Source organism: Bacillus rossius, chromosome 1 (genome assembly GCF_032445375.1).
Source record: "Bacillus rossius redtenbacheri isolate Brsri chromosome 1, Brsri_v3, whole genome shotgun sequence".
Lineage (NCBI taxonomy): Eukaryota > Metazoa > Arthropoda > Insecta > Phasmatodea > Bacillidae > Bacillus > Bacillus rossius.
The window spans coordinates 123,550,626-123,573,965 of NC_086330.1; the positions used below are offsets into that span (position 1 = coordinate 123,550,626).

The window sequence follows — 23,340 nt, forward strand, 5'->3', positions numbered from 1 at the left end:
GGTTACTGCTGCTGGTCTTTTCCTGAAAATACCCACCTTGGCTCTGATACCCCCCACTTGCTTTGCCATAGCAAAAATTATCGACCCCCAGACTCTTTGGTTGTCCAGACGCTCCTCGTGGCTCTCTCCAAGCATTGATACGGTCTAACTCTTTAAGTACCTTGCGCAGCTGCTCAACAGTGGATATATCCTTTCCTACCAGCGCCTCTTGTACATGTTCAGGTGTTTGTGAATACACGAGAGTAACTATCTCCTCCTCACTGAATGCCGTATCGTAATACCTACTACGCTCAACTACATTGCTAAGATGGGCCTCTAGCTGCCCTGCCACGCATCTCCCCTGATACAGATTCGCTCGGTCTATCCCTTGCACCCTTTTCCCCCAGTATTCACTTGTAAATTCTTTTTCGAATTCTCTGAATGTGGTAATGCGGTTTTCACTCAGCCTCAACCAATTCTCACCTGTCCCTACAATGGATCTCTTTGCCACAAAAAGTTTTTCATCTTCCGAGCACCCATAAACTGCGAAAAATTCATGTAGTTTGCCAAGATGCTTCTTTGGGTGTACCCTATCCTGCCCCGAAAATTTAGGGATGTCTCGGTCCTGATATGGCTGTGTGAGACGCCTTTTTGGACACATACCGTTTCCACTGCACCCCCCAGCGCTAAGTTCTCCCTCTATCGTAGCTAACTTTTGACTGAGGTTCCCTATCTTGGTTTCGTTCCCGTCTATCTTTCGCCCCCACTGGTTCATCTCATTGCGAGTTTGTGCCATGGCTTCTTCCTGCAACCTACTTTCGCTCGATAGTTTTGCTTTAGCCGTCTCTAGCTCTTGATTAACGAGCAAAAATTCCCCTCGGCTGCTGGCCATCATTCCCTCTAGGGATGTCAGCTGATGTTCTATGTTTTTGACATCAAGTTGGTGAGTGTTTACTTCCTCCTCCACTTTGGCTATTTGCTCCCTAATGGCCACCTGTTCCTGCACTAGGCTGGAAACTTGGTTTTCCGCTTCTGTTAAACGTCCAGCAAGCCGCTCTTCCAAAACCTCCTGCCTCAAGCGAAACTCTGCAAAATCCCCCCTGATCTCTGCTTTTAAATTTTCCAACTTTTGATGGTGTACCGCAAACATTTCTTTAATTAGTGACGCTAGATCCTGGTTACTCTCACCTGCTGGCGAAGGTGTTGTGGATATGTCCCCGACAGATTGTTCCTCCCCTTGCTCTACTATTTCCCCTTGCTGATCGAGCACCCCAACACTTACTAGTGGCAGGTCCTCCAAACTAGCACCTGTTGCGCTAGTGGCTAGTGCCCCAGTTGACCGAGTATTTACTGGCGCCATGTTCAAAGACAAAGATATTATTTACTCACACACCAGTTACTCTAAATAGACAAACAAAAAACAAACATTTTCCCTTCCACTAAACCAAACAGGATCTCGCACGTGTACAGCTAATCAATGATTAAAGAGTACAGTTCCAACTTACACCACTGCACCTTATCCTGTTTTGCACGTTTTTATGCTTTTTTTTTTACAAAGACCCTACATAACAAAAGTGCACAACTACTTCACAAAGAAAAATATAACACCATCAATAGGCTATTAACACAAACCGACGAGTCGAAATACTCTGCTGATACTGTGTATGTAGGGGAGTGTGATGGTGTATCTCCGACCTTAATTGACGGGTTCCCTGGTGACCGCTGCGAATGCCGCCATGTCGTCCACGGAGTGTCCTAGGCCGTTGTCCTCTGCCGAGCTGTCCCACGCTGTCGCCTCTGCCGCTGTAGACACGTGGTCGTCTCAGCCGCTGTAGACACGTGGTCGCCTCTGCCGCTGTACCACGTGGTCGCCTCTGCCGCTGTACCACGTGGTCGCCTCTGCCGCTGTACCACGTGGTCTTCACACGTAGAATCACACTTCCTCCCGTGATTACACCGCGAGTGACTATTTACGCCGCATTCGTTATTCTGCACTTTGCAGACCTCCAGTCATGCTCCCAAGACGATTACACCGCCCTTTGTTTCCGCTGCATTTGCCACGCCGACGCCGACCTTTTCACAAACAACTCCTTTTGTCCTTTTTTTTTTCACTCTACACTGTCTATTGTTTACCCGAGTACTCAACTTCGTCGGGTCCCTGTTCGGGCGCCAAAATATTTAGTGGGTCACTCTCCAGTAATAAATTTAATAACGCCCAACTACAAAAGAAAAGCTTTATTTTCACCACGTTTTCACAGCTCCTTCCAAATCACCGTTACAAGCCTCTCTCTCCCTCCAAAAGACAAAGTTTCATATCTTTCCGCGGTCAATATTTGCACTTACTTCCGCCAAATATAAACTTCAAAGTAACATAAGTTTAACAAAAAAAGATACAATATTTTAAACCACAAATTCATTTACTTTACCATTATTTAACAGCTTACAATAACTTCTGGCAACCTATAAAGAAATAGTTCCGGCACAATATGGCGGCAGCATACAGCGATTTTCTCCCAAATAAAGTGAAACGTCACTTGGCCAATCACAGCTAACTAGGTCACACCACAACACTTTCAAACACCTGGCGCCAGCTGGACGGCCCTTCCTTACTCCTTCCCAAAACCCGGCTTAAACTTAAATTTATAAATCATCTCTGCCAGAAATCACCGACAGAAACAAAAGAGTTATAGAAAAACATTTAAGGAATGCAGAGACAAATATTTCAATACGAAACATAACACAAGAATAAATATTTTTTTATCTTCTCAAAACTCCACACTAAAGAATCAATGTTAGGGTAGGTCAGTGCCTAACCTCCTTACACTATTATTTTCTCAGTTTTGGATATCTTTGGTAACTGAAGCATCATTATTGTTACGTAAAGAGGCTAGAGTAATAATTATGTGCTAAGAACCATTATAGCCTTCGAAACTTACAGACCCTCTCGAAGATTCATCTGCATAGAGCTGCATGATACCCAAGTACTTTGAAAACCATAATCTATTGCTTTTGTCACTAGAGATGGGAGTGAAAATTTTGAGGGAAAATATACCTAACCATTGTTTTTTCTGGAAAAATAATTTTTCCATCACCAGCAGAGATTACATAATTTAAGATAGGTTGATACGTATTATATAATAATTTATTTTCTGCATATTACTAGGTAATGTTTAAAAACCATTTTTAGTTCCTCTTGGTAGTGAGCCAGTAGGTGGTAAATAAAGAAATAATCATGTTACATTTGGTTCTGTTTGTGTAAAAAATTGGTAAAGTGTATTTGTATGATTTTTTAAAAGTATAACTAGAAAACTAGTGGAAAAGTTTCTCTAATGTACTTCTATAGAAAACTAAAATCTCTTACCAATCACCTGTTTCTTTTTTTTTTTTACAGCATAGCTGTGTGTCATGTAAACTTCAGTACAGTAATTCCACAAGTTATGTAATATAGAACTGATGTAGATTCACAGTTAGGTAAATTTTTATTGGGCATGCAGATGCAATTGTTGGCACCTGTCCCATGAGCACATGTCTGTTTTAGCAACTGCACACAGCTGTTGGTTGTATGAGGCTTTTCACCACACCCTGCTTTAATGCTGTCAGTCTTATCGGGGCAGCTTACTCTCAATTAGACTTATGTCTCACATACACACACACATACACACACATTTATGTCTTACTCTGGATTCAAACCCTGAACACCTTGCAATGAAGTGGAGTGCTTACGTCAACTGCGCTACGAAGATCAACTCCACAAATCAGTCTGTTTGCTTGGTAATACATGTTATTGTTTATTATTTAATTACTAATAGAGAATGCAATGAAAACTAAAACCATTGCAATGTAACTGATGACCCTTCACTAAGCTCTTTGTATTGGTGGTTGTAGGAACAGAAGAAAATGATAGTATCCATGCAGGCTTGTTTGCTTGGAAATGGTGTTTTTAGCATTTTTTTCAAAATTATGAGTTAAAAATCAATTAATATTAATTCGTGTCTTATATTCCTGTGGCAGATGTTTAAAAACAGCCTTTGCCCGGAGTGGAGTTTTATTGGCGGTGAATTGGTGTAAAATGTTTTTCAAATTTTTCACATTACATTTTTATAATCTGCATTGATATGAAGGTTTGAATTTCGAGTAAGGACATCTTCCCATTAAAATATTAAATTTAATAGTAAATATATATGGGAAAGATTTTTCATTGAGAAAAGATGGCTGAACTTAAGGCACACTGTGTATGTTAGTACTAGTGTTGTATGTTAATCTGATTTGTTGTGGCTAATGGGTGATGCTTTAATTTAAAATACTGGCTGAAATGGCATATATTTATTAAGAACAGCCATTTCAGGGATGCTGGTAAATGAGAAGGGATACACAAAACCATTCCTGTAAGCAGCAGTAACCGTGAACAAGCCTCTGTTGACTCAAGTCATGCTGGTTCAAGAATACAGGCTAAACATGATAATAACTACAGCAACCGATCCTCTGTTGACCATGTGATTGTCACACAACTCAAGGTCATGTGTCCCCCCCCCCCCCCCCCCCCCCCCCCCACCCCCAACCGGTGAAAGTTTATTAGTGGGTGGCTTTTGTTCAGAGAGACAGTTTTGTTCGTTGTGAGTCCTTTTCTGTGTTACTTGATTGTGAGTTGGACTAAAACTTATAATAATTTCTTTCAGGTTATTTATGGTTTTTGTGTGGATATCTTATAAGATATCATTGTGGATTTAAATCATTATTTATAATATACGCCATTGCTGGTTTGCGTTTTGTGTTATAGAGAACATCTGAAAACTGGACAAAGAAATATAAATACACACACTCAGGAAACAAGCCAAATTCAGCTGATGTCAGACGTTAAATGTAAGACAGCACAGAGAATTCAGTGTAAGGAATTAGTTAAAAACAAAATCACAGCCCAGACAAACAAAATGGGGTTACGATGATGCAGTAAATACACATACAACAAAACTCTGGACAACAGAGCAACATACAGAGGAATTTCACGATGATACTAAACAGATAATCAGGACAACACACCGACAAATACAGCGAAGCACGAGTGAACTAGCAATGGTCATCATGATAAACTGCTTCCAGTCTGTGGCCAGGTCAGCAACCATCTTCCTCTGCTCCTCCAACATTCGTCCTCCTTCACTCTTGTTTCATTCTGCTCCTGTCTCCTTAACCCGTTTAACTATCTGCTCTTACCACCTCCTCCTTGGTGTTTCTTGGGGCCTTCTTCCTGTGCACTTCAACTGCATCATTTCCCTAGGCTGCCTCTATTTTCCCATTTTGTTCACATGACCGTACCATCTCATTCTCGCTCCTATACTGTTGCTCCAGCTTGCAAGAATCGTGTGGGTCATGATGGCCAAGTAAGCCGTTGTGTTTGTCGGAAGGTGCTGTGAGAATGGTTCACGACCAGACGTGAGCGGTGCGGCGGCGCGCGGCGATGCCAGACATGTTGGCCGCCCTGGAGGAAGAGGCGGACGTGTACGAAGTGTTCCCGCCGCACGTGGACACCACCGGCATCTCGGTGACGGCGGACAGCCCCGCCAAGCGCTCCCCCCCCAGGCCCCTGGGCGAGGTGCTGGCACTGGCGCAGGCGGGCCGCGGGAAGGAGCTGAAGCAGGCGGTGCGCGAGAACGCGTGGCCCATCAACAGCACGGTGCGCTCGCAGCTGTGGCCTGTGCTGTGCCGGCAGCACGCCCACGACAAGAACCTGCAGGAGGGCTTCTACTGGGACATGGTCAACCAGCTGTTCGGCACCACCGGTCAGTACCGTCATCCCCATTGCAAATGTTTTCATTCCCTCTGTTGTTGTACATCCTTACATTTGTGGACTGGTGTAATGAGGATAATATTACTGTCATTTGTTGCTGTGTATCCTGGTGGTTGCAGGCAGGAACATCAATAATATTGTTTCACGGTGTATTAGCATTGGAAGATATTTCTGCCACGTGTAAAATATTTTAATAAATAGCTTAAAAGTGGAAATTATAGCGTAAAATTGAAAAATTCAATATGGCCAGGAGCGTACGCAGAAATATCATGGTCTTAGAGAGGGGGGGGGGGGGGGTACGCCAACTTTGTCTGCTGTTTGCTTTTAAATTATTTCCTTTGTTGGTGGGAATGATACATTTTTATAAGATTTCAGGGAGGGGATATATTCCTCCTTCCCCCCTTCCTGCATGTGCCCCTGAATATGCAGGACTTATCCTTCACTCTTTATGTTAGGTACTGTATTTACAAGACATTTTTATTCCAATGCAATTCATAGCAATGTTTCTCTTTACAGGCACTAAATATTACTTTTTATTATTAATATTAGGCTAGGTATATCTGAAATGTAATCTGCTGTTGGTAAAAATTCAGGTAAACATTCATAGTTAAAATATTTTTTCTAACTATTATTTTAATTTTAATCTTTGCTTATTTAGTGTATCTATGGGGAACTAAATTTTTTTTTACTTTATTTTTTAATTTTTTTTATTAAAATGGATATCAATACGTACTTGATTTGTTTGGGACTCATTTATTTATTTATTATTGCACTGCAATAATATTTAACATGGGTCCCACTTGATGAGTGCCTGGGTACATATTTCTGGTCTTATAGCTAGCTCATTGAAACAGCAGATTTTTTTTCAGTGATTTTGTTGTATATAAGGAGACTTAGCAACAAGAGACCATCAGAATTCATCTTTGCAATATCAATTGTGCTATACTTATATATAATGTTAATGAATGTCAAGAAAAAAAGTAAACTATGAATATTTTCAACAGAGATTTCTGACAAGCCAATTATGTTGCCGCCATTTGTGGAGCAGAGTCACTGCATAGGCTATCACCTTACTCGTAAAGGCCGTAACATAGCAGACCGCGTGATGAGTGTGTTGGGTTATGCATGCCCAGACATCACGTACAGCCCTGCGCTCTACCCTATCACTGCAATCTTGCTGCACTTCATGACAGGTATGTGTCTTCTTTATCCCTTCTACTTTGAATAATCTGTCTTTCATATTGTGCTGTTAGACATCTTTCCTTAGAAATAAGCTTACATGATTATTGTCCTATCCTTATTTACTTAAACCCTTGCACCTTGTTACAGCAGTTTGTATGTCAGTATATTTTTAATGCTCTAGGAGGACAAAAGTTTTCACCCGTTAAATTTTTCTCCTAAATGTTAATCATATAAATTTTTCTATTTGACTTAGCTTTTATCTCGGGAACTGTGTTCAGGGGACATGGAAACCAAATTTGCTATATGAGCATATTGCTGTTTTTCTCAGTTGGATTTAGCTTTCAAATGACAGTGTTGTCTTCAACATTCTTTGTGAAGTGTGGTGTAGGTGGTAGTGATCTTAGTGGCAAACAAAAATTGTCAAAGTTATGAGTTCTCCAATTGTATATTTGTAGCTTGTGTTTTGAACCCAGGTAGTTTTGATGGTTGTGATGCAGCCAGTGGAGCTTCATTTAAAGAAGCATATGCTATCCCGTGTTCTCCAGCTCAAAAATAGAGCATCGTCTAGTTACTGGCATGTTTAAGCATTCACAGCACATAGACTTGGAGACACAGGCTGCAGAGTTCACAACGGGCTCCTGAAGGCATTGTAAGCCTGCACACTTGCAGTTTCTTCCTGTCTGGATGTCGCAGAAATAGGTGTGTGGCACGGAGCGGGATGTTTACCTCATTATGGGCGGGCTGCCAGACAAGGTTTTGGCTTCTTCTCAAACTAACTGAATGGCGGTATTTTTATCACCCACCCATTTCCGTAGCTAGTTGTGCAATTATCGCACTGTAACACCTTTTCCGTATTGTACCTTCTTGGCTGTCCGTTGAACAGACCTATTAAATGTAGTGGCATATATTTTGTTTCCTCAAATTTTTCACTAGTAATGTCTCTTGAGAATATTTTATATCTCCTTTCCTCTGAATATTTCTCTGCTGTGGTATTTTGTGCAGCAGTGAATTGTCATGAAAACAATTTTCATCATTTAGGATGGTCTAGAGATAGAAAATATTAGGGATATGTCTCAGTGTTTTTACTTCAGCTAAAATGCTGCACAATTATATTTGACTTGTGTTTATTTCAATTTTGTATATAAATATGTTAGTTTTTTACTCTATTATTATAATTTTTAATTTTAATTATGTTGTTAATTTTAATGGACTTTCTATCCAGAATTAATAGCAGACAAAATATTCAGACATGGTATTGTTGTTTCAGCAAAACATCTGGCTAAATTTTTATGGGGTTATAAAAATCAATGGGTATTTATGATAGTGACGAAACCCAAAAAAAAAAAAAAAATGGATATTTGTCATAAATTTATTTATTAACTTTTTTACAAAATTCCTTCAATCACCTCCAAATTAGTCTCCATTAAATGAGATGCACTGTTTGGAGCACCTCTGGAATTCTTCAACTTTGATATCCTCCAGTGCCCTTTGTGAAGCTGTTTTTACTGCCTCCACATTATCAAAATGCTTCCCTTTTAGATTTTTCTTCATTCTTGGGAACAGCAAAAAGTCGCAGGAGGCTAGGTCTGGAGAATACGGAGGGTGGGGAACGACAAACCACCTCCGAGAGGCCAAATAGCGGTTCACACATAAGGCAGTGTGTGCGGGGACTTTTTCGTGATGTAGGAACCAGTCAACTGATCGCCAAAGTTCCGGGCGTTTCCTCTGCACATCCTCTCGCAAACGTCTTAAAACTTCCAAATAAAAGTGCTGGTTAACAGTCTGGCCAGGGGGAACAAATTCCCGGTGCACAGTTCCACGAACATCAAAAAAGACAATGATGATCATCTTAACATTTGACCTCACTTGTCGGGAGTCTTCCTCTGGCCTCTGGCTTGACGCTTGTTTGGTTTCTGTGTCATACCCATGTAACACCAATGCCCATCACCTGTTATGACTTTGGTCAAAAAGTTTGGATCACTTTCAATCTCTTTTTTTAAATCCTGGCTCAAATTGTCAGATGTTTTTTTGATCCTGTTTGAGAGAGAACAAATTTAGTGGCAACACGTCTCATTTGCAACTCCTCAGTCAAAATACACTGGCACTAGCTCCAACTTAATCCTGTCTCTTCTGAAATTTTGTCGATCGTAAAATGACAATCCTCGATTTTTTGGCAGTTTTTTTCAACATTTTCATTATTTTGAGATGTTGAAGAGCACCTAGAACGAGAATGGTCTTCAACACTCATCTCACTATGTTTAGAGCACCCAAACCACTCGGAAACTTGTGCGCGGCTCATAGCATCCTCCTTGAAAGCCTGTTGAAGCATTTGATAAGATTCCGTTGCCGATTTTTCAAGCAGGAAACAAAATTTCAAACACACTCTTTGTTCTTTTAAATCTGCCATAGCAAATTTGCAGGGGGAACACAAGAACAGCAAGATAAAATCAATACTACGATAAACGTTAACCTACAAACTGATGCAGTCTGGGAAGTTGTTTAGTATAGGTATCTACTAATCCCATCTAGCGAGAGAACTCTCTACTACTTCTATGAATGGCAACAATCTCTCAGTCCGTTTTTTTGGGGTCCCCCCTAATATAAAGCCAGTGTTAAAATATATTTGATATAGCTTTCAAAGTATCAAAGTATAAAACTATTCCTTACATTTTTAAATGAATGAATTCCAGACACAATATAGGTAAACTTTCAAAGAGACTTTAATGTGGCATGTTTGGGACCACAGCCATGCAGAATTACCAATTTTTCTGAATTATCAAACATCAATATACATTTTAATGAGAGTATCAAAGAAAAATTAATGTACAGTGCAGTGATATTCAAAACAAATTGTAATAAGCTGTATTATGGCCAGAAAATTAGAATAAACAATGAGTGAACTTAAAATGCAGGCAGCGCAGTGGCACAACATGGCGGTCAAAGTCCACAAATGCCCAAATTCATCCATACTGCATTACAGAAAGTGCCGGACTACAGAGTGCCGGCTAGGCCTGTGGGAAGCTTCGACTAAGTGAATCAATCAAAGCTCTTTTTAATATTTAATTTGACTTTGCCCACTAGGAAATATGCTGTTCATTTTATTTTAAGCTTTAGTTGTGATGCAAAGCATTGCGTCTGAAGTGAAGCTCCGCATAGATTTCAGACTTTTGTAACATTTACATTGAAACCTGGGTAAATGTAACAATAAATGTATTGAAATATATTAAAGCATTTGTAAAAAATTATTTTAAAAAAAATAATACTTTGTGATTTATGGTGTACACAACATTTATCAATATTATTGCAGTAAAACCCTGTTAAGAACTTTTTCAAGGTATTTAGAAATTTAGACTTATTAAAAGGGTAAAACTTTATGTAATTGTAGTCCAAGAGCTGAATTTTTGTGCAGGAAATTATTGTCAAGTGGGATTTTCTTAAGAGGGTTTTACTGTGTTGGCAAAATTACGCTACCAAAAAAAAAATATAAGCTATAATAAAAACTTAATCCATTGTCAGATTAGGTGGTCAGACAGTTGAGCAATGATCTCGGACATCCATTTTGAGGTGTTAAAAACTGATTTTGGTTGCCACGGTAGAATAACCACATCGGATTGACTTACTATGAAAGGATAATTTTTTTTTGTATAATTCAGCCCATTTCCCAGTAAACCATGGTCTGGTTTACGGAACACATAGCGAAGGACCTGGCCTTGCCCTCCAACCTACTTCATTGGAGCTACCGTCACACTATGAGAAACCTCCTCAACCTTCATTCTAGTCAGTCCACCTGTTATTATGTACGTAGTAAATAATGTGACTAAAACATTTTTACTACATAACATACTAAGATAATGTCATTGACTTTGTGTACTTGGAACTGAAACTTAAGTATCAAGCGAGTTACGTTAATTTTTTTAACATTGTGTGACCTCAATTCCTGTACATACATTCATCTTTAAAAAATAAAGCAAAGAGCACTACAGGTGAATTTATTGTTTAGTTACTTAATGCTGATAAGATAAAGCAGAGATTACAGATGTGGAACGTGACTTTTTTTTTTTGTTTCATTTGGAGATGTTTGTGATGAAGTAACAATCAAGCCATAAGAAAAAAACATTTTATTGGAGTCAATATTAGTGAATGCCACTGTAGTGTTACACAAAAATAAACTACATTTGTGTGGTGCAAAATGCATAAATAATTATATCTTATGTTAACTTTCATGTCATGATTGAATTCCAGCTGAAAGTGTGGGGGTGTTTTGGGTTTAAATCCTGTTAAAGTCATAGATGTAAATATATGCAAATTTTAGGCATTGGTTTTATTATCTGTGTTAGTTGCTTTCCTGATCTGCCTATTTCCATAAGTAATTAAAATGAGAAGGAAAAAAATTGTACCTAAATAATAATGTAATGGGACAGATAAAAAATTATCTGTAGTTTTTTGTTGAGTGAAACTACAAATAATTCAAGTGGCACATTAATTATTACCTATGTTCGTGGTCTCTCGGAAAAAAATAAGACGTTTGGGAAACAAACACATATTAAGAACAGTTTTCAAGTCAAATTCCACTATCAAAAGCATGATTACCAGAGTAAAACCAGCTATAGATAAGTTTCAATGTCAGAACTGTGTGTATCAGATCCCATGCGAATGTGGTTGCATGTACATAGGAGAAACTGGCAGGGCCCTTTCAACATACATTAAAGAGCACAAAAATAACATAAAGAAGGGTGAACCTCGAAAATCTAGACTTGCCGATCATGCCTGGACCATAGAATAAGCTGGGACAATGCTGCCCCACTCATTCAGGAAGAACACTCAATTAAAAGGAGACTTAAGGAATCAGCACTTATTATCAGCAATAGCAATATTATCAGTCAACCAAGAATTGAATTAAAATATATGGATACTTTTAATTTAAAAATAAAAAAAAAAAAACAATTTCCTACAGAACTGTTGCAAACCAACAACCCTCACAGCAATACATCAGCCAATAATATCACCCCTTTGGTGTGCGACCAATCAGGATAGCCCTCGCCTGCCATTGGCTGTGCAAGGAGAGGAGTTAACATATATAGGTAAATACATGGTTTTCCAGTGTCCAATATCAGTCTGTGCCTGATGACGGGAACAGATGTCAGTTCCCGAACCGTCACAACTGTTGCCATTGGAAACCTTCTGTGTTCATCAGTGCTATCGTTGTGGTGTCCATAGTATTTGTTTATCTTCATCGTTGTGTTTATATTATTTGTGTTAATTTATTCTATCTTTCGGTGTAAATGCCAGTTTGATTAAAAAATAACGAGGTAGCTTTAACATCATGAATAGGGAACATTTGTTAACAAAATCAACATTGCATTAATGTTTTCGACCTGTTTTGAATTGGCAGTGATGTGATGTTGTTTGTATTCAGCTTCATTAAAGCAGTTGTAAAATGTGGAATGTGTACAAAGCCAATGCAGCCATTTAGGGCATTACCTGGATTGGGCACGAACTTTAAAAGGGCAGAGTCAATCTGACTTGCCAATCACACATCTCTTCACCTCTAATTTGTGAACTCTGTGGGACTTGAATCAGTGGACCTATTGGTGGAACAAATGTTCCCTGCACATTCCTATACAAAGTACAATGTTGTGCTCTAAACATTTAATATCCTGAAAAGTCCATGAACCTTTTTTGCTGTCCAAAAATCACATGTTATAAATTAAATCATAAAATTACATTTGTAGTGTAGTAACTTTTGAACGCTATTCGTAACTAGACACAGTTCAGAAATCTTGGTCATTTTGTAAATGGCGCGATAACTCCCAGAGCTATGCACACTGTATAGCGACCCAGACAGGCGGCCAGATGTTTCCCCCAGGATGGCTTCTCGACCCGCTTGATCCGAACTTCTGTGCTGTTAGCACTTCTAGAGACAATGCCGCAGCCCTCCTGTGGCTAGAGGACGGTGCGATTGGCTCGCGGTCGCTCCTACCACCTACGTTGGTCGCAGGAGCTGGCAATTAGCTCGTTGAAGCTGATTGGAAAATGAGCTGGCAGCTGGCGTGCGTGACCTGGCGCTTGGCTTTCTGGGAAACATGTGTCCCGTTTTGTCGCAAGAGCAGGAAATGCTGAGGCATCTCTAGAACACTCCTTCTGTCGAGCTCTTGGTACTCTACCTTTTCCTTCCCCCTCTACCTAGTGAATATATTCAGTGATATAACTTGTTCTGATAGTTAAATTCAAGTTAAAGTAACTTAATTTTAGGTTTAAAAAGATGATTGATTAAAAGCTGCTTGATTTCGTAAATTTATTTGCAGGAAGTGTAGATGGCCTGTCACTGATAGTACTAGGCCACATGGAACTTACTTGGATATGTTGTTTGTTTTTAGAAGTTATAATCCTATATTCTCCAGTTTCATATAATCTTTTGTACAAAACTAATGGCCATTGCATTTATTGACAAGTAATTTGTAACAGAAAAATTATGTAAATGGTTCAGTACAAAAAAGGTCCTGAAAAAATTATCTGCATGCTTAAATTTGATGAATGCCTACATTGCATTAATGTTAATTCTACAAGTCATAATTTCTTACACTTATCGCAGTATAGTTTTTTTGTGTGAAAGTTTTGTATTTTCATGTAGTTTACTATATATTGGCATCTTCTATGTATTTTTGTAAAGGGAAGGAATCATAAATATTGATAAAAAGATAACTAGAGTATTAAGAAAGTGGTGAGCTTTTTATTTAAACACTATATTTTATTTTTGCATACTAAGTAATAAATACAATTTTGCACACTAATATTTCTAAGCACTATAAACAGTTATTTTAAGGTTTTGCATCAGTTTCAAATTTTTAAGTGTATTGAAATAATTTTAAAACATAAAATAAATAAACAAACTGTAAATCTCTCTCTTTCTCACCTTTGTATGTCTCTTTGTGTGAGAAAAAGGTAATTAAAATAATTGGAGGGTGAATTTCAACAATCTTAATGAGTTGAAAGTAGGTAATCTTTGTTTTAGTAACTTAAGTGTCTTTATAAATAATAGCATTGTTTTTTCTGAAATGCTCATTTTTTTGAATCACATGCTATTTAATAATTGTACTGGGTTAGCATAAACAAATGACTGGATTTTAAAAATCTATATTTTTAAAACCATTACACATAATATAATTAGTGATACTGGAAAATAAATAAAAAGTTCCAAGTTTTTTTTACATTGCACCCTTATAACATGGTAAATAAAATTAAAAATTGCAACTATAAAGTTGTTTTAAAGAGCATGCAAGGGTTTATCCCATTATTTCTGTGCAGCAAGCATTTAGAAATGGCTACAGAAAGGAAGCCCCGAGCCACAAGAACATTTTGAGGTGATGTAGGCAATTTAAGGTACAGGTTGCTTGTGCAAAAAGACAAGTTGCTGCAATCAAGCATCGCGGAATAAACAGGGGGTAGGGTGAGGTGGACTTAATGTTTAAAGTCCACAGAAGTGGACTGCAGTAGGAGCCCGCGAACTTGGAATTCCCCAGAAAATGCAAAGAGATACGAAAAGAATTAAAATTGAAACCATATCACTTAAAATTTCTGTGAAATTAATCACTGGAAGATAAAATCCATTAATTCAACTTTTGGAATCACATGCAAGGAGCATTGGAATATGAAGATTCGCCAATAACTAATATTCTTCAATGACGAAACATTCCATTTAACAGGACAAGGAAATAGTAGATTTGGAGAGAGAGTCACCAAAAGTAAATGTGTTTGTGCATAGTCACATAACCTTTTTTTTCTTCTTCCCACTGAGAAACCGGTATATAAAAGCAATCATCCTAGAAATTATTTCTTTATTTTCCAGTGTGACTGGTTATGTTATGTGTAAGAGTAAAAAAATAAACTAAAAAAAACTTGTTTTTAATATCCAGTCATTCATTTATGCTAACCTGTATATTGTATTGTATTTTATTGTATTGTTGTACTTTTGCAGTGAATGAATGGTTCGCCTTGTCACCAATTAGGTGATAAGTTTTTTTGTAATTAGTATATGATGTCTAGTGCTTTGCATGATTTTGTTTACTCTCCTAGTTAACTTTTCCATTGATTGTGTAACACACGAATGACAAGTTGGTTTTGGTTTCAGAGGAAGAATGCTACAACAGCATGGCCTGTCTGATAGCATGCAAAGACAAGGTTTTCATAACACAAACCAAACAGTTGCACGAGGTGACCTGGCGAACAGTCATGTTGATTGCCAAGAAGCACATTGTGAGTAAGCTTTTCGTTGTGAACTTGTGCTTTTAAAATAAACAACAAAATTAATCCATCATGTGAAATTAATTTTGGTTATTTCTTTGGAACGCAGAAATCTGCAGCGGCACATCTGACGAGGCACTGCAAAGAATCGCGTGCTGACAGAATATACAGCGACTGGCTGTGGTGGATTCTTAAAGGCCTGCCCTTCAACCACTTGGTAAAAATATATATGTATAACAGTTGAAACATCTTATACAGAATTGATAAAAATCCATTCAAAAAAGGCCATGTAAATTAGAATATCCCACTTAGATAATATTACTAGATGTACTTTTTTTTAATGTTTTGTAATGTGCTTTATAAGCTGCGAGTCTTAGAATTTAGTATATTTAGACCAAATAATAATTGCAGTAAAATTTGTGTAATGAAAGTGAGTTTCCCTCAGACTAAAGATAATGTAACACCAAACACAATCAATGATATTTAATTTACTTAAATTATGTTTATTCCTGTAGGTACGTGTTATGGATTGCTTCCTGAATGAGGGAATAAAAGTTTTCTACAGAGTGTCTATGGCTATCCTGCTGCTTTTCCATAAACACTCCACCCAGCAGAACTCAGAGTGGATGAATGAAATCACAGCCAATGGGATTGATTCAGCTCTTCTAAAATTTTGTAAGCAGATGCCGGTGAGTTAAAATTTTTTATCAGTATATTGTAACATTTATGAAGTAAGCACTATTTATCATTAGGGTTGTCTATGAGAACAGTTAACTTGATGGTGGCTTAGTGGCCATATCATTCACCTCTCACCAAAGTGATTTGAGTTTGATATCCAACAGAACTAAACCCGGTTTTTTTTTTTCGCAAGGGGAGAAAGTTATGGATGTTACCATTAGCCATTTTTCCCCACCCATTTGTTAAATTTTATATATGACTTTGAGTGTTCAAGTAAATGTTAATAATTACATTATGCTGTAGCCTCAATGAACTGACTTAATATGGACTGCAGCAACCTCAGATAAGCAAAATTTTAGATAACATGGCTATAATGAGAATTCTTGTGGTTTTCAGTTAGCCCAGAGGTAAAAATTTTCGGGTGATGTTTTTCCATTGTAGATTCTTTCACATCACACTATGATTCGCCAACGAGTAAATGTCATCTTTGAGGATAATTTTCTTTAGGCTTTCGTCAACAGTTAGATCAATTACTCCTAAAGAAAATGTTTCAGATCAATTACTCCTAAAGAAAATGTTTCAGATCAATTACTCCTAAAGAAAATGTTTCAGATCAATTACTCCTAAAAAAAATGTTTCAACAGTCTTTACCGGTAACAGTTTTTCATGTCGGCTCATATAATTCTGAAACACTGTTAAATGAGACACTATTGTACTTGTAATATGTGGTGAAACAAGCACCAATCAGGAGACATACAGCATGTCAATAAAAACATCAAGATTTTTAAACAAATTTGAGACAAGAATTTACAAAGAAAGTTTTTCTGTTTGATTGATACAGTAACCTAAACTTGAGCCTTGTTACATTATGGAAAAAACTACTTACATGTTGATGTGCAGTAGTATATTTGGCTTTGGCGTAAACGGAAATTTTTAGTTGAAATTAGCGGCATGTAATATTGAATTTAATACATCAATGGACTTGGAGCACACATTTTGGGAAATTCAGGAATTGTGAAGAAATGAAAAGGCCTACTTGCGTGGGTGTTTATGTGCAGAGGTTCAGTAGATAGATTTTTATTGAAAAACTGCTCACGAATTTTGAATTTTTTAGTGCAAATTTTTTTTAAATAACCATTCATGTCTGAATTTATATATATATATATATATATATATATATATATATATATATATATATATAAAATAAAGCCTGCAGTTTTAGTAGTCATGTTACAATTTTTGTGTTTTAGTCATCTTCTTTCACTTTCTGTATTGTACTATCCATGTTAAGTGCCTTGTATTTTTCTTTATATCTGTCCTATGTATGTCCTTTTCAAAGCCAAAACCTGCTTAGTGCCAATATTATTTCATATAAATAGCCTGCCACATGGTTTTTGCGAGGAAATGTGCTGTAATAGATATTTTGAATGTTTTTTTATTTATTTTTTAATTATTGTGTTCGTGACATACCTACCTATCGCTGGATGCCTTAAATGGTAGGCATAATACAAAAACATTGATACAAGCAACATAAACATTTACCCAAAGCTATAAGAGAACACATAAAAATAGGTTCAAGGACATTAATTTAATGTGTTTACGTCACACTACGTGATGATATAACTTGCATTGTGTGATCTAACCAATATCTTTAAAAATGAGACATATTTTAATTTGATTTGTATTATATTTTGTGACCTTGAATTTTTATTTGTGTTTTTAATATCGCTATCCATTCTGCTAGATTTTTAAATGTTCAAAACAGATTTGGTCATTTCTGTATGTTCTTTTAAAAAAAAAAATGCTTGTATACAATACTTTTTTAATATTCTCTATTATGTGTAGTTTAAATTATTGTTTTTGTGATGCATTTTTTTTCAGCAATCATTTTTACAATAAAATTATTGTTGTAATTAAAACTTAGAAATTTGGAACTAATTTTGTAGATTTTAATCTTGTAATTCAAATGTTGCAAATACCATTAGCAGTACATTAGTGACTATTAGGGTGTTTGTTCAACCTCTCTTGTGTGTCCTTTATTAAAGTATGTAATATAAAACTTAAATTTAAATTTTGTTTGGTACTTGATAGGTAAGAATTTTAACATCTGAACTTTGGTAGATATATTTTTAAAAAAAATTAGCGGTTTTATTTTTTACGACTTTGTGATGCTTATTATTGTGTTTTAGTTATATTAATTAATTTTTTTTTTCTGTTTTAATGCCAAACAAAATATTAGGTATAACAGAAACAGAAAAGTAACATAATTCTAATTTCTTTATTTTTGGTCAGACAGATGCCTGTTCAAGATGCTGAAGATTCTCTGGTGATATGCGGGAGTTTTAAACAGATGCAACAAACATCTCAGGTTGAATCAAATTAATTTAAACATTTTAAAATACCTGGAAATATGATGACAGCTACTCTGACTGTTCTAATGCTTATTCTTACACTGGAGATTGGTACTCACTGTGAAGTGTTGTTATGCATGGGGTGGTTGGTACATGTTGGGTGGAAACAGTTCTCGTGGTTACCTATTTAATTGTACTTGCACAGACACAGTTTAAATCTCGGCAGTTGTAGTTTGCAACTGTGTTTTGTTTTCAGTGTGGTGGATGTCAACTGGCAATGCTTATTGGTTAACGCCCGGCCACAATCAACATAAGCTTTAAAAAGCCCAGTATTAATATCAAGTAGAGTACTTGCTTTATACTACATTATTGGTAAAACTGTGATATGTTTTTGGCACATCAGAAGCTCTGAATATCCTACTACTTCATAATTTGAGAATTTTATTTAATAAATAAGAAAATGTGTTTGTTGGGTAGATTGTGCAAAGTATTGTTTTATTATTATTATTATTATTTTATTTATGTTCGCTTGATGGATTTAGCTTTAAACATCACTTTCCAATTTCTGAAGAAGAAAAATTTTTTCTGCATTTAATTTGACAATTCCTGTGATATTACAGATTTTGTCAGTACTTTTTTTCTCCTCGTAATTACACACGACCAACTACAGTAACATTAATTTTTTGAAAGTTTAAACAATCTTAATAAACAAAGGAATGGGGCTAATTTTATGTTCGTTGTAGCCAGGCAGCTGGCTAGTTTTTTGTTGTGAATGTGCTTATCTCTATAACTATCAATCTGTTAATACTACTGTGGCCGGCAGTTATCTTGGCGTCTCTCAGCGCGGGGGTGCGGGGACAGCGGGACCGGAGAAAGAAGAGGGGGTAAGCAGGCGACACTAGCCGAGAGCCGTGTAGTGGCTGTTAGGAAAATATCGCCCTTCAGTGTATACCCGAAAATGGAAGGCGAAGGTGGCATCTCGCAGAGGCGCGATAAAGTGATAAATAGCGGAGAGCGGGAAATAATAAAAACCGTGATGCAGTTTTGTGATGAAGAAGCGAAAAATAAATGTCTGCTCGAGCCTTTACAGAGACAGACGGCAAGAGCAGCGAAGTACATGGGTGTGAGTGAACGGTCCATAGTCAGGATTCGTAAAGTCAGCAAAGAACGACCACATGACCCACAGACTACCCCAGAAAAAAACAGGTATTTTAATTATTTAATAAACAATGGAAGTATGTCTTTACTACGTTACTGTTACGTAGTGTATAGTGGAGTAAAATATTTGGGCAGTTAGGGTGTGTGAGTTGGGCGGCTATTAACAAGTAAGGTCTTGATAGCCTATTGTGGAGAAATGATGAGTATGAAGCGTTGACGAAATGACAGAACGGGGAAAACTGGAGTACCTAGAGAAAGTAATAAGAATAGTAATAATAGTAATTAATTTTAACTTAATTTTGTTTTTCGTCACCTAATACAATCAATTATCATGCAAAGAGAACTTCACACTTACATTAAACAAATCATATAATATACATCAGGTTTTGAAGGTTGTAATATGCATTCTAAAGTGGAAGTACAATGCAAATTGTATTTACATTTATAATAAATAATTGATTATAGGTGCATTAAAATATAAAGCCACACATACACAAGCATTTTTTAAATGCCATTAACGTTGGTAGTCAGGTGTTTCCTAAACGACTGACATGAAGTTAAAGCAGCAAATATAACATAACAAGCTCCATGTTTACTTAAATGTACATCCAGCGCTAAATGGAACGTTTTAGGAACGGAAACCGGACAACGATAAGGGCTAGACTGGCTCCTGCGTCATCAACTGTGAGATAGCTTTCGTGCGGAGAGCTACAATTGCGTAATGTTTTGGTCGTTTGCTTTTTCTTGTAAGACTTTTGTTTTAATTAACTCTGAGGACACAATGAATTGATAAGCATAGTTTTAAATTTATTTTACATACTAAGTGACCTAGTTTTCCAAAATAAATCGTATCGGGTTTTCGCTAGTTACTGAGTTAACATTTCAATTAATTTTGGTTAGCATAATAATTAGCAGACACCGTAAGTTTGTTTAATGGGACAAAGTAAAACGTTGCTGGTTTAGATAATAGTTTGTTACTTTTCCTGACAGATGAGTACAAATATTCGAGCACAACCACTGCAATTTACACAGTTACACTTATGTAATACAAGTACAATTCATAGGATTTCTCACTTTTTGTTTGGTAACCCAGCGCTCTTAGCCAAAAGGCCTTACCGCCCTGGGGCCCCCACGGACGTGGATACAGACTTGCGTAGTGTAGGAAGTCACGCGCCGAATGTTTTCTGTGCTGCTAGTACAAACCTGGCCGCTGAGCTTGACAATAGAGTATCGCTTTCTCTTCGCCCTCCCCTCCTCTCCTGACAGGACTAGGGAGCTCAGACGCCAAGATATCTGCCCGGCATAGTATATTGATAGTGGCCGAGCCTTTATTGGTAATCAGATAGGCTTTCTGGCTCAAAGGATTTTTTTTTTTTTAAATCCATAAAAGATTGCTAAAGCTCACAGTAACAAATATGTAGGATAGGACTGGAACACACCAAGTTTAATTTCACTTCACTTGAAGTTATAATTTTGGATTAAAATTGAAAATTGTATATAAATTTGGAATTATTAAACTGCAAAAATGTTATATGTATAGTTATTCACTAGGATTTAAAATTTAATTATATGCTTAATTTTTTAGTATAGAAAATCTGATCAAATAAAGAAAGTAAATTTCACAGCTTGTATTATTATATATTATTGTTTCCTAATGTTAGTTTGTGTTAGTCTGGCGAGAAGTGTGTTATCTGTATAGTAGCCTTTTTTGTAGATTGGTTAACTGTTGATCATGAGGCAAGAACTTGTGTTCTTGTAAAACGGGCTACCTCCAACTTCAAACTTGCGAGTCATGCCAAGCAAAATCAGGTTTTCATTGCAGAAAAAAAGTCACATTGTAGCAGAACCAAACTAATTTTTTTTATGTTACTAAAATGTATCTATGCTTATTATAAATTGAAAAAATTCTAAAGGTAGAATTTGAAAATCCGGCAAGTAATACAACGACGTAGTTTTCTACAATGTTATTAAAGCATCAGTTTTTAGTAAAACCTTTTTTGCTTAATAATGGACCCTACTTGCTGCTTTGTTATAGTTGCACGTTAAGGGTTAAGGTACTTTTGATATAATAGTAATAATCAGTTAGTATTTGAGAAGTTGCGGAAGAAATTCTGGGAAGAAAATTTTGTGATTGTTATAGGTAGTCAAATTTTGTAGATGACAAATTAGTTAAATTGAAAAATAATTTTTGGTATATGTCTAGTTATGGTAATGTAATGGATTTTAGATATCCCTTGCAAAATAAGTACGTTTGAACATACTAGTGCTTTTTCTACATTCATTTATGGACTTTGAAAAAATATACATCTTATATTAACAAGAGATTATATTTAATGTTGATGCAATAATTGCTAAAAGAAAATTAATTTCTTGCCTATGCTATAATTTTTTATTTCTGAAATTCCATATTCATTAAATTTTTGTGTGAATAATAAATTATTTTTTTGGTCTTGGGAAAACTAATTTAATAATTTGTATATATGTGGGTGTGATGTGCCCTTGCATGGGGAGTGATTTTTGGGCCTGGATCTTATTTGTTTTAATAGTTGAACTGGCTCGATGACAATTGAAATATATTTTTTCTGTTAGTTTATTTAAAAGTTCTATCTATGCTCCCGTGGCAGTACATAATAGAACTGCTGGTTCTTGACATAGGTTTCTGGAAGAGTGTACTAAATAGTATGCCAGTGATGGGCAACTAGAATGAATTATTTTGATGTGAGTAGTATAATGCACATGATATATATTGTGTAGTTTTTGTTCTTGCATACATTCTTCACATAGAAACATCATGAAGTTTAAATGAAAATGCAAGTTTTAGGTAACTTAAATCTTTGTTAAACAGGAACGTCTAAGTAATGCTATTTTTGTTTCCAGATTGTATAATTTATTACAAATGTTATTTAATAACTGAGTTTCATGTGTAACAAACAGCTTTATAGGCCTTCGGTATGTTAAGCATTGTTCTTTTACTAGCCACTGTCATAGCAAAGACGAATCTCTGGTATGACGGCGCAGTTATGATGACCGAGTTGAAAATGCAAGCATGGATCCCATCATCATTACTCTTCTGTCACTGTTACGGCGCTGTACCTAAGACGGCTTGGCATTTGATAATATTCAGAGGTTGGCAGTGAATTTGCAAGAAAGGTGTATTTTTTGTTTTGCAATTGGTGTAACTGCTAGCAATTTACAGTCAGTAGAAAATATGAAATAAATCAAGACTGTGAACACTCATAAAACTTCTATCCTATCCTATCCTATTCTATTCTATTCTATCCTATGTATTAATTTTCAAAATTATATTCAAAATTATATCATTATGCTTTGTAAACCTACTGGCTCTTCATGCAAAGCAAGTTTTATTTGCACCACAATACACAAGTCACATATCGGACAGGGACTATAATGAAATTATTTAACATGCCTATGGTTATTAAATGCTATCCAATAGGTTTAATAAATTTTTGAAAAACTGAAAGATTGCATCTTTTAATAGTTAGTATTGTTTAGCTATCTTGTGAAAAGTGTTGCCCGTTTTTGTTATTTTTTTTTATTAATAGTAAGTTTGTTGCTTATAACCATATTATAAAACAAAAAAATAAAAATAAAAACTTGCTACTCAATGTGAAACATTATTAGGCTAACTTCATTAGTTATTATAGGGTTATTTTTGTGAATTACATCCCACTGTTTAAAAATAGTGCTGTTTGATCCAATTACATTATGTTTCATAATTTTACATTGTTTATTGTATATTTCTTTTAGTGCACTGCAAGTATTATAAACACCCTTTTGTACCTTAGTATACATACGGGGCCAGCGTGCATATAAAATTATTTATTTAGCATCTTGCAATCTTCATAAACAGTAGAACACAAATTTTTTGTTCTTGATTAAATGCCTGAATCAATTTAAGAAAACTGTAGTAGACATTATTGTGACTGTATTACGTAACAACCAGAAAAT

At 36.3% G+C, this 23,340-nt stretch overlaps 1 protein-coding gene across 8 annotated transcripts in view; it reads left to right on the top strand.

The window, feature by feature from the left end:
- The window catches only part of LOC134544578 (GTPase-activating protein skywalker), a 95,196-nt gene that overhangs the window by 27,525 nt on the left and 44,331 nt on the right, over nt 1-23,340 (top strand). For 5 of the 8 annotated variants that reach the window (XM_063388491.1, XM_063388489.1, XM_063388499.1 and 2 more), the window contains 6 exons: nt 5,379-5,753; nt 6,766-6,954; nt 15,072-15,196; nt 15,294-15,401; nt 15,700-15,873; nt 18,159-18,230. In XM_063388491.1, coding sequence (XP_063244561.1) covers nt 5,432-5,753; nt 6,766-6,954; nt 15,072-15,196; nt 15,294-15,401; nt 15,700-15,873; nt 18,159-18,230 — 990 coding nt within the window. In that variant the 5' untranslated portion in view covers nt 5,379-5,431. The remainder of the gene's footprint in view (nt 1-5,378; nt 5,754-6,765; nt 6,955-15,071; nt 15,197-15,293; nt 15,402-15,699; nt 15,874-18,158; nt 18,231-23,340) is intronic. The other 3 variants (XM_063388501.1, XM_063388498.1, XM_063388500.1) reach the window with 1 other exon arrangement.